General features: G+C 53.9%; 1 protein-coding gene across 6 annotated transcripts in view; it reads left to right on the forward strand.

The window, feature by feature from the left end:
- The window catches only part of DVL3 (dishevelled segment polarity protein 3), a 33,990-nt gene extending 21,446 nt beyond the window's left edge, over positions 1-12,544 (forward strand). Inside the window, exons 2-17 of one of the 6 annotated variants that reach the window (XM_071437901.1) lie at positions 351-420; positions 3,799-3,920; positions 4,314-4,420; positions 4,993-5,128; positions 5,387-5,480; positions 5,856-5,925; positions 6,218-6,357; positions 6,555-6,631; positions 7,128-7,240; positions 7,556-7,606; positions 7,728-7,877; positions 8,624-8,755; positions 8,985-9,152; positions 9,763-9,975; positions 10,265-10,663; positions 11,117-12,544. In XM_071437901.1, the coding sequence (XP_071294002.1) occupies positions 351-420; positions 3,799-3,920; positions 4,314-4,420; positions 4,993-5,128; positions 5,387-5,480; positions 5,856-5,925; positions 6,218-6,357; positions 6,555-6,631; positions 7,128-7,240; positions 7,556-7,606; positions 7,728-7,877; positions 8,624-8,755; positions 8,985-9,152; positions 9,763-9,975; positions 10,265-10,663; positions 11,117-11,148 (2,074 nt within the window). In that variant the 3' untranslated portion in view covers positions 11,149-12,544. Of the gene's footprint in view, positions 1-350; positions 421-3,798; positions 3,921-4,313; positions 4,421-4,992; positions 5,129-5,386; positions 5,481-5,855; positions 5,926-6,217; positions 6,358-6,554; positions 6,632-7,127; positions 7,241-7,555; positions 7,607-7,727; positions 7,878-8,623; positions 8,756-8,984; positions 9,153-9,762; positions 9,976-10,264 lie in introns of all 6 variants that reach the window. The other 5 variants (XM_071437902.1, XM_071437904.1, XM_071437905.1 and 2 more) reach the window with 5 other exon arrangements.
- The last annotated feature ends 50 nt before the right edge of the window (positions 12,545-12,594 follow it).

Genomic DNA, 12,594 nt, shown 5'->3' on the forward strand with positions numbered 1-12,594 from the left:
CCTTGGCAGTGCTTGGATAATGGTTCAACTTGATGATCTTAAAGGTCTTTTCCAACCTAAACAATTCTATGATATGCACCTGAATTTTGGCTTTACTGATTAAAACGTGATCTGGGGGATGAAACAGCTGTATGCACATAGAAAGGCTATTCTGTCTTTGTCTCTCCTTCAGGCTGCCAGTCATGGCTGTGGGCATAGGAACCTGGCAGGGAGAGCTGCCAGTCCTCTCCTGCTCCATCCCCAAACCTGAACCTGGGCTGCCTGGTGTTGTATGCAAATACCTATCTGGGAGTCTCCTTTTCCTTTGAAGTCCTGAACCCAGCTCTGACTGTCTCCTCTCCCCTCTGCAGGGTGGTGAAAGAAGAGATCTCGGATGACAATGCCAAGCTTCCCTGCTTCAATGGCCGGGTGGTGTCGTGGGTAAGCAAGCCCCTTGCTTCGGTGTGTCTCAGCCTGTTTGTGCCCTCCCTCTCTGAAAAACAATGTTTGAATGTGGAGTGCCAAGTAAGGCACAGGGGCTGCTCAGTACTCTTGGTGTGCTGGCTGCTCACAAAGCTGATGAGCTGGATCCCCACACTCCAGTCCCTCACCTGGAGAGGGGGCTCTGTGCCAGGGAAGATGTGGGATACCTCTATGAAGAGCTCATGGTGACTGATGCCTGGCAGAGATCATGGTCATGGCCTGTCCACAGCATAACCCCTGTGCCCCTATGGCAGGGTCAGCTTCCCAAGGAAAGTTCTGCTCCAATGACTGGTGCAAAGGGCTTAAGTGACTTTAGTGCTGGTGAAGCGGACTGGATTTGACTGCCCTGAAGACTAAAGGTACTGCCTGGGCAGCTGCAGGACAAGCTTTTCCCTCAGTACCATGCCATGCACACGCTCTGCTCCCTGCTCGCATGCTTCCCTCTGGCCCCACGGGGACCCTCTGTTAGTGGGGGGAGAGTCTCCACAGCACATCATCCAGTTTTCCCTCTGCTGAGCTGCAGTTTGTGCTGATGAGGGTGTGTGGATCTACACCAAGACTCAAGTGCCTTTTTCCAGAGGCCTCTGAACAGTAAAAATCCTCAGCAAATCAAGCCAGGTCACACCTAATTCTGCTTCTATCCCTGCACCAAACAGTGACGGGGCAGGCAGGTACCCCCCTGCCGACACGGCTGCCGCTGGGATTCCTGCCAGGGGAGCAGGGTGCAGGCTGGAGCAGGAGGAAAGCCTGTGCTGGGCTCCTGCACAAAGAGCCGGGGCCAGACGCCTGCCATCCTCCCTCTAGCGGTTATCCAGGCCCTTCGGAAATCAGCTGTGTCCCGCTCTTGGCCACCACACATTCCTCTGCACCCATCCCGCTGCATCTGCCCCAAGATGTCCCACCACCCCACCCCTTCCAGCTGCTTTTTGCTTTCACCTGCCCTTTGGGGAGTCCCAGTGTCTCTAAATCCATTCTAGTGTTCCTTTTTTATCTGTGTGCTTTTCCTTGTGATCCTTGTGTCCATGTAGCTGCTGGCTTTCCTTGCAGGAGCTCTTTGGTTGTTCAGTGTGTGAGTGGCACAGATCTGGTGTGAGTCTGTCTGGTGTGACCACCATGCTGCTGCTCTGCTGGGCTGGATCCTTACAGGGAACTTGTGCCCCAAGTGAGCATCACTACCAGCTCTTGTGCATGAGGGGTAATGACAGTCCCAGAGGCCTTTGTGCACCTGATGATCCCTTTTTCTACCTCTGCTGAGAGTCTGCTAGTCCATGGGTGGTTTGGGGAATGAGAGGGGAGCACTTGCTTTGCTGCTTCTGACAGACAGGCTGGGATGATGCTATTTTAGGAACTCAGTACTAATTTTAGCAACAGGGAAAGACGGGGGCTTGAATCCAAGTGAGTATTTCCTGACAGTGTAAGAGGCAGGAAAAGTGCAGGATTGTTATCAAAACCTTCCTGGGAGGAAATCCCAGCCTTGGGAGTGTTAGAGGAAGATAGCATCAATCCTGCCTGCTTGGGAACACCCTCCACTCTCTTCAGTGCTGTTTGACAGCTGCCTGTGGCTAGTTCCCTCTGTCCAGATCTATTTGCTTGATGTTGCCTTGAGATTTTCAAGCATAAAGTGTTATAAGACTTTTCCCTAGGCAATGCTGGCCACTTTCAGCATCTTTTCTACCCTGTGCTCCTGGGCAGTGGCTACCAGAATTGGGATGTGGCCCTTAGGGGGGAGGATGTGTCCTGGGAAGACAAGTCACCAGGAAGGTGCCAGGAGCAGAGCCAGGCGTGTGCCTGGGGCTTGCTGGAGGGAGAGAAGCTGACCTGAGTGTGAGATGAGCTGGTTAGACAGTTGTGAGAGCAGGAGCCGTTGGGCTTGTCCTGGGGCTTGTGGGACAGGCTCTGCAGCTTTTGGCACCTGAGGCTGCACTCTGCCCTGTCTGCTGCCTTGGCTCTGGCTTTTCAACTGCCCTGTCTTCCTTGCCCCAGCTACATCCCTGTCTTTGTTTCCAATATCTCTGACAGTAGACTTCTCATCTACTATGCTAATGATGATCTGTGGGGTCCATACCCCCCTTATGAGGGTTTCCCCAGTTCCTGAAGGTGGGCAGGGCACAGCTCTTTCATCAGTGATGCTGGAAGCACTCAAGATCTGTATAAATGGGCTGTGCTTCTATCATTTGAGTTGGCATCTGCTCTTGGCTCCATGCAGATGTGATTCCCTCACCAGCAAGCAGTAGTGCTGCCTCTGAATTTACTCTGGGTATTATGGTTTGGACAGGAGCTATCAGCTTTTTTCCAGCCTATATCACATTTTGTCTGTTCTGAGCAACAGTGGGTATCCCTCACCTCTGTTAGATCTTTTCTGGGCCCTGTCACCTCTGCTCTGGAGGTCCTGAATGCTTCTGTCAAGGAAGAGGCTTTTTGTTGCTTACTTGCTTGACCCTATTGGGGTTAGCCCAGTTCATTACAGCTTGAAAGTAAGGGAGAGTGCAAATCTGGACAGGGAGCAATATTGGGGAGCAGCTCATTTGAACTATCCTTTGTTTCATTCCACTGGTGAGCCCATGGCCCCTGGGAGAGTCTCCAGCTCATTCCCTGAGCCCTGAAGTTGATGGTTTATTATAAAGCCAGAATGATGGTGTGTTGATGTGCCTGGGCTGCCCCACAGCATGGCTGGCATAGAGAGTCTCTAGGGTTTAACCCTTTCTTGAGTTTCTGCACTGGGGAATCCATTGAGCATCCCAGGGATTGTCTGAAGGTTGTGCTCAAACCAATAAACTGAACACAGCATGAAAGTTTGTGAAGTATATATGGAAGCCAGGAAAAGCCTGTTTCAAGAGTCTATTTCAAAGCCAGCCTTCGCCCTGAGCTCTGTTACCCCCAGCTTCTGAGGGTTGTGAAGGTGAAAGTCCTGCTGGGTCCCACAGCTTGAAGGCAGAAGCGTAGAGGCTGCTAGAGCTGAGGAAAAGAATGACTTGTAACTGCCTTTCCCAGTGTGAGAACTGGGGGAATCCAGTCCCTGCTGCAGGATGTGTGCTAAAGGTTACCCAAGTGTGTGGTGAGGGTGTGCAGGTGATGTCAGAGTGTCCAAGCACAGCTGTCACCAGCCGAGGCTTCACTGCTGGGTCAGGAGTTCCTGAGCCACAAATAGCCAGTGTCTGGGAAGGCCTTGGGGGGAAATGTTGCTACATGCTTGGCCTGTTCCATACCTGCTCCTGGGCATCTGCTGTTGTCAACTGCCAGAAATGAGATCCTGGGCCAGGCAGGCTTTTGGCCAGCTCCTTTGGCCACTCTTATAAATGTTTTCTCAGCTTCATTTTCTGTCTCTCATCCCTCCAGCTGGTGTCTGCAGAGGGTTCCCACTCAGATGCTGGCTCGGTCTGTGCCGATAACCAGACAGAGCTGCCGCCCTCCATGGAGCGCACAGGAGGAATTGGAGACTCCAGGCCCCCCTCTTTCCAGTAAGTTACACGGACATCTGTTCTGGTTTCCAAGGGCCACATGGTGCATTTGCTGTAATCCAGACCAGTATCCCAGACCAGGCTGGGATACTCTTACCCAAAATGTCAGGGATGACAGCCGGCAAGAGGGGAGGAGAGTGGGGCTGGGAGCTGATTTGAAGTGGAGCTGCGTTATTCAACAAACAAGGGCATGCTGAAAATAATGCAGGGAAAGAGCCAGCACAGCATCCCCAGTCCTTTGACCTGCACTTGTAGATGTGCTGTGGTTGTTCCTGTCCCTCTAGAAGGAGACAGCTGATGGCTGAAACTTTGTGTTGGTCAGGACAGAGGTAGAGAGAGCCTTGTCAAGTTGTTCCCTGTTGAACATATTTGTTTGCTTTTATCTCATCACAGCCCTAACACTGGGGGGAGTCGAGAAAACTTGGACAATGAGACAGAGACAGATTCTGTGGTGTCATCACAGAGGGAACGACCTCGTCGGACAGATGGGCCTGAGCATGGTGAGTGTTGGTAACGTGGTGAGAGCTCTGGAAGGGCATGGCTGGGGCATGGCAGTACCAGCTCCAGACTTGGGGCAGCTTTCTCTGCTCTGCAGAACCTTTCCAGCTCAAAAGAGCTATTCTGTAGCTTTTAGAAGGGTCATAGCCTCACATTGGAGGTAGGAGCTAACACCTGTGTTACATCAGAGCTTGGTGTTGAACCCTTTGGGGTCAAGGGAGATATCTCCTGTAGAAACCCCAAGAGCAGGAGACAGTTGTGTCTCTGTCTTCTTAGCTGAGAAGCAGAGTAAGCTTTAGCCTTCCCACTTGTACTGTTTCTTGCTCTGCCAAGGAAACAGCTGCAAGTCTTCCACAAGTTTAGCAGCACTGTTCCTACTGGGCCATCAGCCTCTTCCCATCCTAGTGATAGAAGAGGTATCCCATAGGAGATGGATCTGATCCCAGGGTAGACTGGGAGTTATTTGGCACTAGACAGGATTGACTGGTGACCAGATTTGTCCTGAGGAGGTTGCCATGAGCCCTGCATAGGGTAAGGGTTTCTCTCAAGCCCACTGAGTCTTGTATTTTCACAGCACCCAGGGTGAATGGGACAGTGAAGGGAGAGCGGCGCCGAGACCTGGGTGGGTACGAGAGCTCCTCCACACTCATGAGCAGCGAGCTGGAGACCACCAGCTTCTTCGATTCAGATGAAGATGACTCCACCAGCAGGTAGGAGAGCTTGGGTCTTGGGAAAACACAAATTTCCCCCTGACTCACAGAAAAGAGAGATGCCTTTGCAGGGCACAGTAGTCCTGGGCTCAGACCTGCTTCTGTCTCACCCAGCAGACCCCTCTGCCATTGTCTGTCCCCCATGTGCATGTTCTCCTCTCTGCTCCTGCACTCCTCTATTCCCTGTTTCCACGGCTCTCTTGCTGCCAGAGCCACCACTGTGGCAGCAGAAGAGCTGACTCTTGCTTTTGCTTGCAGGTTTAGCAGTTCAACAGAGCAAAGCAGTGCTTCCCGTCTAATGAGGAGGCACAAGCGCCGCCGGAGGAAACAGAAGGCTCCACGCATTGAGCGGGTACCCAGGGAGGGGCTGGGTATTCTGGGGAGGGCAGTGCAGGGCAGGGTGGGCTCATAGGGACTCAGCTGTTTTTGCTGTGGGCATGGCTTTGGACAAGTGTCCAAGGCTGACACTTCAAAAAGTCCTGTGAACCTTTTCCAAGTCAATGTAACCTCAAGAGCTGCAACCACAGGCCTTGTCCCAGCTGTAGAGAGGTCATAAGGACCATGGCTGTTCTCTGGCTCTGCAAAGCTCCCAGCATAAGACTGGAGTTGTAGGTGGTGGCTGTGGTGCCACAAGGAGGGGCAGGAAGGAAAGGACAAGTGAAGGAAGCTAGGGCTGGGAATGTTACTGAGGCACAGGAGGACATCTCATGTTTTGCTTACGTTGCAGTCCTCGTCCTTCAGCAGCATCACAGATTCCACCATGTCCCTGAACATCATCACGGTCACGCTGAATATGGGTGAGTGGGAGGTGTGCATGGAGCCTGCAGTCCTTCCAGAGCGAGACTGGGTCATGGAGAGGGAACTGGGGAGGGGGCAAAGAAAGCACATGGGGGAGGAGTGAAAAGATGGATTCTGTAGGAGATTGGCTTCTCTTGTAGAAGTTGTCTCTCAAGAGTTTGTGTGTCTCAGGACATCTCTCTGGGACAGGGGTGCAAATCACCACCATTAGGATGTGGTTTTACTGAGGTTAGGTCTGCTCGTGCTTGATGCTTTGGAGTGACTTAGTTCTTTCTCTTTCCATCCCTGCAGAGAAATACAACTTTCTGGGCATTTCTATTGTGGGACAGAGCAATGAGCGTGGGGATGGAGGCATTTATATTGGCTCTATCATGAAGGGAGGCGCTGTGGCAGCTGATGGCAGGATTGAGCCAGGGGACATGCTCTTGCAGGTACTTCACACCCACGTATCTCCATCTTTGGGCTTGGGACAGCAGTAAGAAAAGACCCAGAAGCCTCCCTGAGAACTTTGGCAGGCTAAACCCAGGAAGTCATGCTTGGAAGAGGGAAGCTGAGTCACTGCTGAGCTGAGTGGGGAGCTCAGCCTCCGGTCACATCTCTTGGACTCACCTCTTTGTGTTGTTTGTAGGTAAATGACATCAACTTTGAGAACATGAGCAACGATGATGCTGTGCGGGTGCTGAGGGAGATCGTGCACAAGCCGGGGTGAGTACTTGGGTTGTTCCTTCCATCCAGGAGCATCTGCTCAGTTTGTGCTTGGAGTGTGTGAGTCGTATCTTTCAGGCACCTCTGCCAGTGCCTCTGCAGAATCTCAGAACTTAGGGGTTTGGTGTTGCTTTGATTCCTGGGTTTTCATGTCCAATGCAAGAATTGCAGGGAATTGGGGTCTGTGCCCCTTTTTTTGTGGGGATGCCATGTTGCTGCTCATTGCAGGGCAATTGGACTAGATGACCTTTAAGATCCTTTCCAAAACAAAATTTGCTGTGATTCTCTGATTCTATTTGGGTCATCAGCAACCCTCAACAGGGTCACATCATTTTATTCATATCACTAGGGGAAACCCATAGCTGGAGGGGAACAAAGTCACTATACTAGCAGCTTCTCCCTGTCTCCCAGGAGAGAGCTGGCACATAGCATCTACTCATCATGCAGGTGTTTGTGTTACTGTGCTCTAGTTCTAACTCTCTCCTTTTTGTTGCAGGCCCATCACCCTGACAGTGGCCAAGTGCTGGGACCCCAGTCCGCGGGGCTGCTTCTCGTTACCCAGGAGTAAGTGGATAGCTGACCCACCCTTAGCACTGGTGCCCAGCTCATGTGAGAGCCCTGCCTTAAGCACTTACTTGGTTGTTGTCTTGTTTTTTCCCTGTGTGTGTGACTCCATGGGGCACTGAATTGGGGTTTGATGGGGTTTCAGCTCTCCATTTAGGAGGCTGCTATGTCCTATTTCCAAACCAAAATGCCCATAAGCCCAGCCCTTCTTCCCACATCACGCTGGGGACGCGTTTCACTGGGGCAGGGAGGTCACTTGGCTCGGGGCGCCAGAGGAAAGAGAAACCCCCCTACAGCCATAGGGGGATCTCTCCCTCTGCACCTCTCCTGCTGACCCTCCCTCTCTTCTTTCTCTCCCAGTTGCTCCCCAGCGGATCTGGGCTGGGCCAGACTCTCCATGCTCCGATCCGGGTGAGTCCCGGCAAATACTGGGGATGGAATGGGCTGTGCTGCGTCCCTGTCCCTCCCTAGAGTTTGTTTGGATGAACTGATAATTTCTTACAGCTACTGACAGACTCTTTCTTCCTTGCAGGTGAGCCCATCCGGCCCATCGACCCGGCAGCCTGGGTGTCTCACACGGCAGCGATGACTGGCACCTACCCAGCGTACGGTATGAGTCCATCCATGAGCACAATCACTTCCACCAGCTCCTCCATCACCAGCTCCATCCCAGAGACCGAACGTAAGTCCTTGTGCCTCCGTGCTGCACCCGCTGCACGGCCCCCTCACCTTCACTCTGCTGTGAAGGGTGCAATACATCTGCCTGGGGACAGCTGGGGTGGGCCTGATCTGCCCTGCCAAGGGACTGGGAGGGAGGCAGCTCTTGCTGGGCTGGACTTCAATCAGTGGGAGTTCTGCCTGGGAGAATTAACATGTTTTTAAACCTTCTCTGTGAGGAGAGTAGAGGAGTCTGGCTGCAATCGGAGCTGTGGCAGGTGTAGAAGAAAGGCTGAGACTAGTCAGGGGCTGGCTGCTGAGAATGTGGAGCCAGAGGGATTCAGCATGTCCCTGGAGCAATTGAGAGCTCCTCCCAGACAGGAGATAAAAGAGGCAGCTGAGAGCAAAGAGCCTTGTGGTGGGGCAGGGTCCTGCTGAGCACTGGCTTCTTGGTTGCTTTCTGGAGGTTTGGGGTGATTTGGTATGTAGAGCCCTGAAGCAAGGGTCTGGAGAGCTTGGGTGAGGCAACAAGCCAAGAGTTTGTTTTACATTTGTGACTCTTGCCTGGGCTTTGCTCAAGAGGAAACTGCTGACATGTGAAGGATAACATGGGAAGGCTGGAAAGGGGGGGGTACCACAGCATGTACCCCAAGGCTGTCTGCGATGTATTGTTCCCTGGCCCATTCCTCCCGTGTGTGATGCTTCCATGTGGCCCTCTTGTCTCTTCTGCTCTCTCTCACCTCTGCCTGCCTTCCTTCATCCACACCACAGGCCTCGATGACTTTCACCTGTCCATCCACAGTGACATGGCCACCATTGTCAAAGCCATGGCCTCACCAGAGTCAGGCCTCGAGGTGCGTGACCGCATGTGGCTGAAGATCACCATCCCCAATGCCTTCATTGGTAAGAGACTGTGCTGCTTGCAGCAGAGGCAGGGACTGGGGAATGGGTGGCCTGTTTTCAGGCAGATGTCCAAGGGAGCATCTTTGTCACCATAAACAAACTGTTGACTAGGCGAGAGTCAGAAATTGAACCTTTTGACCCACTTTGTTTTTGCTCCAGCGTGGCTCACTGCCTCAAGGGCTGCTGTCTTCCTTTCTCTTGCCAAACTTAACTCTCTATTTGGTGGCAGGTTCGGATGTGGTAGATTGGCTCTATCACCACGTGGAGGGCTTTACAGACCGCCGTGAGTCCCGCAAATATGCCAGCAACCTGCTGAAGGCTGGCTACATCCGACACACCGTGAACAAGATCACCTTCTCAGAGCAGTGCTACTACATCTTCGGGGACCTCTGTGGAAGTATGGCTCTTGGTGTGGGTGGGAGGGAGAGGATGGAGGTGTAGTGGTCCTGGAGAGCCCTGCTGACACCACGGGGACACACCTACAGCCATTGCCATCACACTGGGCCCCTTGTTCTACCGACTCTGTTAAGGGAGTGATTAAGAATATCCCAGCTCCCTTGTCCTACTGCTGAGGTAGTGAAGTTGGAAGCAGCATTGACAGTGTCACCTACTATGTGATCTTTTCTCCTGGACAGTCATAGCAGAGTCTTAGTCTTTACTGACTGTCTCCAGGCTCTGAATTTCAGTGCTGGCAAGGGGCTGCTGCTCAGGGTTGGCTGCTCAGATAAAATGGGGGAAGGAATTGGCAGGGTGAGCTGTAGCTCTGATGTAGTCCTTTCCCAGCAAGCTGGTCTCTGTATTAGAGTGGCAGCTTGGACTCCCACAGCCTGGCAGTTGTACAGCCAGGAAGCCCAAATGGTGGCATTGACTAACAGAGAGAGTGCCAAATTCTTGTGTCTCCTTGTGTATCCTGTCCTTGTCCATCAGCAAGAATGGACAGAAAGCTGCTTCACCACACATGGTTGTTTTTCTGCTTGGATTAACCCCTGTTCTCTGCTTTCTTGCAGACATGGCTAATCTGTCTCTTCATGATCATGATGGCTCCAGCGGTGCCTCTGATCAGGACACTTTGGCTCCGCTCCCCCACCCAGGAGCCGCACCCTGGCCTATGGCCTTCCCATATCAGTATCCACCACCTCATCCATACAACCCCCATCCCGGCTTCCCTGACCCAGGCTACAGCTACGGAGGGGGCAGTGCAGGCAGTCAGCACAGTGAAGGTGAGTGAAAAGGACTAAAATATGCCTGTAAGTGGGCAGATGTCCTGTTCAGTACAGGGCAGCGGCAGGAAAGGGCTGCTTAGGCAAGGCCCTCTGTGGGGGAAGCCAGGGTAGAAGCCATCTTGGAAGGGTCGTGGGACTTTCTGCTGAAGGGAGATAGAGAGCACAGACCGTGCTGGGGCCTGGCTGTGCTGGAGCATGCTGCAGTCCTCCCTTGGCTAGAGGAGATCCATCTGTTCTTCCTGACTTGTCCGAGCTGGCACCTAACCTTGCCTCACGTGCTTCACAGGGAGCCGGAGCAGCGGTTCCAATCGCAGTGGCAGCGAGAGGAGGAAGGAGAGAGAGAAGACCGGGGAGTCGAAGTCAGGCGGCAGCGGGAGCGAGTCGGACCACACCACGAGGAGCAGCATGCGGCGCGAGCGTGCGGCCAGCGAGCGCTCGGTGCCGGCCAGCCAGCACAGCCAGCGCAGCCAGCACTCCCTGGCTCACAGCATCCGCAGCCACCACAGCCAGCAGTCGTACGGCCCGCCCGGCCTCCCCCCTCTCTTCAGCCCCCCCATGTTGCTGATGCCTCCACCGCCGTCAGCCATGGGGCCCCCTGGGGCGCCGCCGGGCCGTGACCTGGCCTCTGTGCCCCCCGAACTGACAGCCAGTAGACAGTCCTTCCGAATGGCCATGGGCAACCCCAGTGAGTTCTTTGTGGATGTAATGTGAAGCGCCCGTCCCCTGTCTGTCTGCTGTCCCTCCTTACCCCTTCTATCCCTGTCGTTTGTTTCCTAGGACCAGCCCTGGCTTCACCCCTTGTTTTTTTGGGGTTTTTTTTGTTTCTTTTTTTTTTTGTCTTGATAACGAAAAGAAAAAAAGGGAAAAAAAATAATAAATGGAACTAAACCTTGATTCTAATCCCTCCTCGAGCGGGGTGGACAGGCCTGGCAGGCCTGCTGGGTGCTGTCAGCCCATCCTGCCCCCAGACTTGTGTATTTCCGATGGTAATTCCCTCCTGCCATCCTCTCTAACCCCATTAATCCGCATCCGTCCCAGCACCCTGTGCTGCTTGCCCGTGTGTCACTGCTGCCTCAGTCCTTTCACCCTAAACATCTCTTCTTTCTTTTCACCCTTTTGTGTTTCTTCTATCAAGCAGCAAAGAATTACGGGGTGTTTGACTTTCTCTGAGCCTGCCGCCCGTGGGGGGGAGAGCTGGAGCATGGCGTGGCCCGACAGCAGGACACGGAGCTCCAGGGGCGCTGGGCACGCATGGTGCTGAAGATGGCTTCTTTCCTCCCCCTCGCGGAAGATGCCCTGCCCTGCCCTTCCCACAGCCCTGAGAGGGGAGCAGGGACCAGCCTTACATATGTATTTTAAATCCCATTGTAGTTGCCTTTTGGCTAATGCATGAATGTTCCAGGGCTTCAGTGCCTCCAGGGAGTGGAGAGATGCTGCCACTTCCCTCTTGCCTCCCTTCCCTTGCCCACATATTGGGCCAGGTCCAAGCCTGACACTGACCCATGGCAGGACCTTCCTTCACCTTGGCCAGGTCTCAGGGCTGCGGCTGTACCTCAGCCCAGAGAGGGGGTGATTGCCTGTGCACAGTCTCTTGTGTGACTCAGTGCCCTACACCTGCCCTGGGGTTCTTTGGGGGGATTTAAGGGCAGAGCTCTGCTCCTTCCATCCTGCTCTTTGCCCTCCTGCCTGCAATGTGCTGCTGCCTGTCCTGTTTGTAGGGGCTGTCCCGTGCCTGGGGCTGGCGGTGGCAGCTGTGGCCTTCTCCCTCCTGCTGTCGCGCTGCTGCTCAGCTATGTGGTACCTTCAGGGGCCTGGACTAAGATAGAAGGCGAGGGCAGGGCACAACTGGTTCACTTTCGTGCTTTGGAGAAATGTGGAGGTCCCCTGTATTTGCCCTCTGAAGGGCCTGAGTCTGTCTTCTCCTCTGCCCAGTGCTGCTGGCCTGGCTACTGGGAGGGACAAACCTCTGGGGCACCCCCACTCCCTCTGGTCTGTGAGCAACATGAGCTCTCCAGGGATGAGACTGCAGCCTGAACCATGGCCTCTGGGCTCAGTGCCCCCAGGTGTGCTGGGACAGTTGAGTCTGTTTGCTCCAGTGCTCCCTGCCGTCCTTCCTTCCACTTCTGGGTACGCGGAGACGTGCCTGGGGCTGGGGCAGCCCTTTCCCCATGCCCAGGGCCAAGCACGGTACAGTATGGACATGTCGACCCTGCCGCTGTTGGTGCTGGCGCCCCGGCGCCCTCTCCTCCTGCCACGCCGTGGCTTTCTCCACAAGCGTTGCCTCCTTTGGTCTTTCTTGTGTTCACAGTTTTTATACGATGGAGTTGAATTGTATTTTGCTCCCTGGGAGTCTGCATTGCCCCTGCAGCCTCCCTGCCAGCTCTCACACGCCATCAGTTCATCTCCCTGACTCCCTAAAGCCTCTCCTTCCCTCAGCCCCCTGGAGTCAGACTGTCCCCAGTAGCCTCCCTGGCCACTGCGCACCCCTTGCCCTGCCCTACCCGCTGGGTTTTATAAAAACAACACCAATCTCCTTGTTTTTATTTATAAACATAGTTTTATTGGACTCCTGCCTCGTGTCGTTCGTTTATTCTTTTTCCCCCAGCCTCCTCCATC

Source organism: Agelaius tricolor, unplaced genomic scaffold, assembly GCF_023055355.1.
Source record: "Agelaius tricolor isolate 1412-34295 unplaced genomic scaffold, bAgeTri1.0.p SCAF_12, whole genome shotgun sequence".
In the NCBI taxonomy this organism is placed as follows: domain Eukaryota; kingdom Metazoa; phylum Chordata; class Aves; order Passeriformes; family Icteridae; genus Agelaius; species Agelaius tricolor.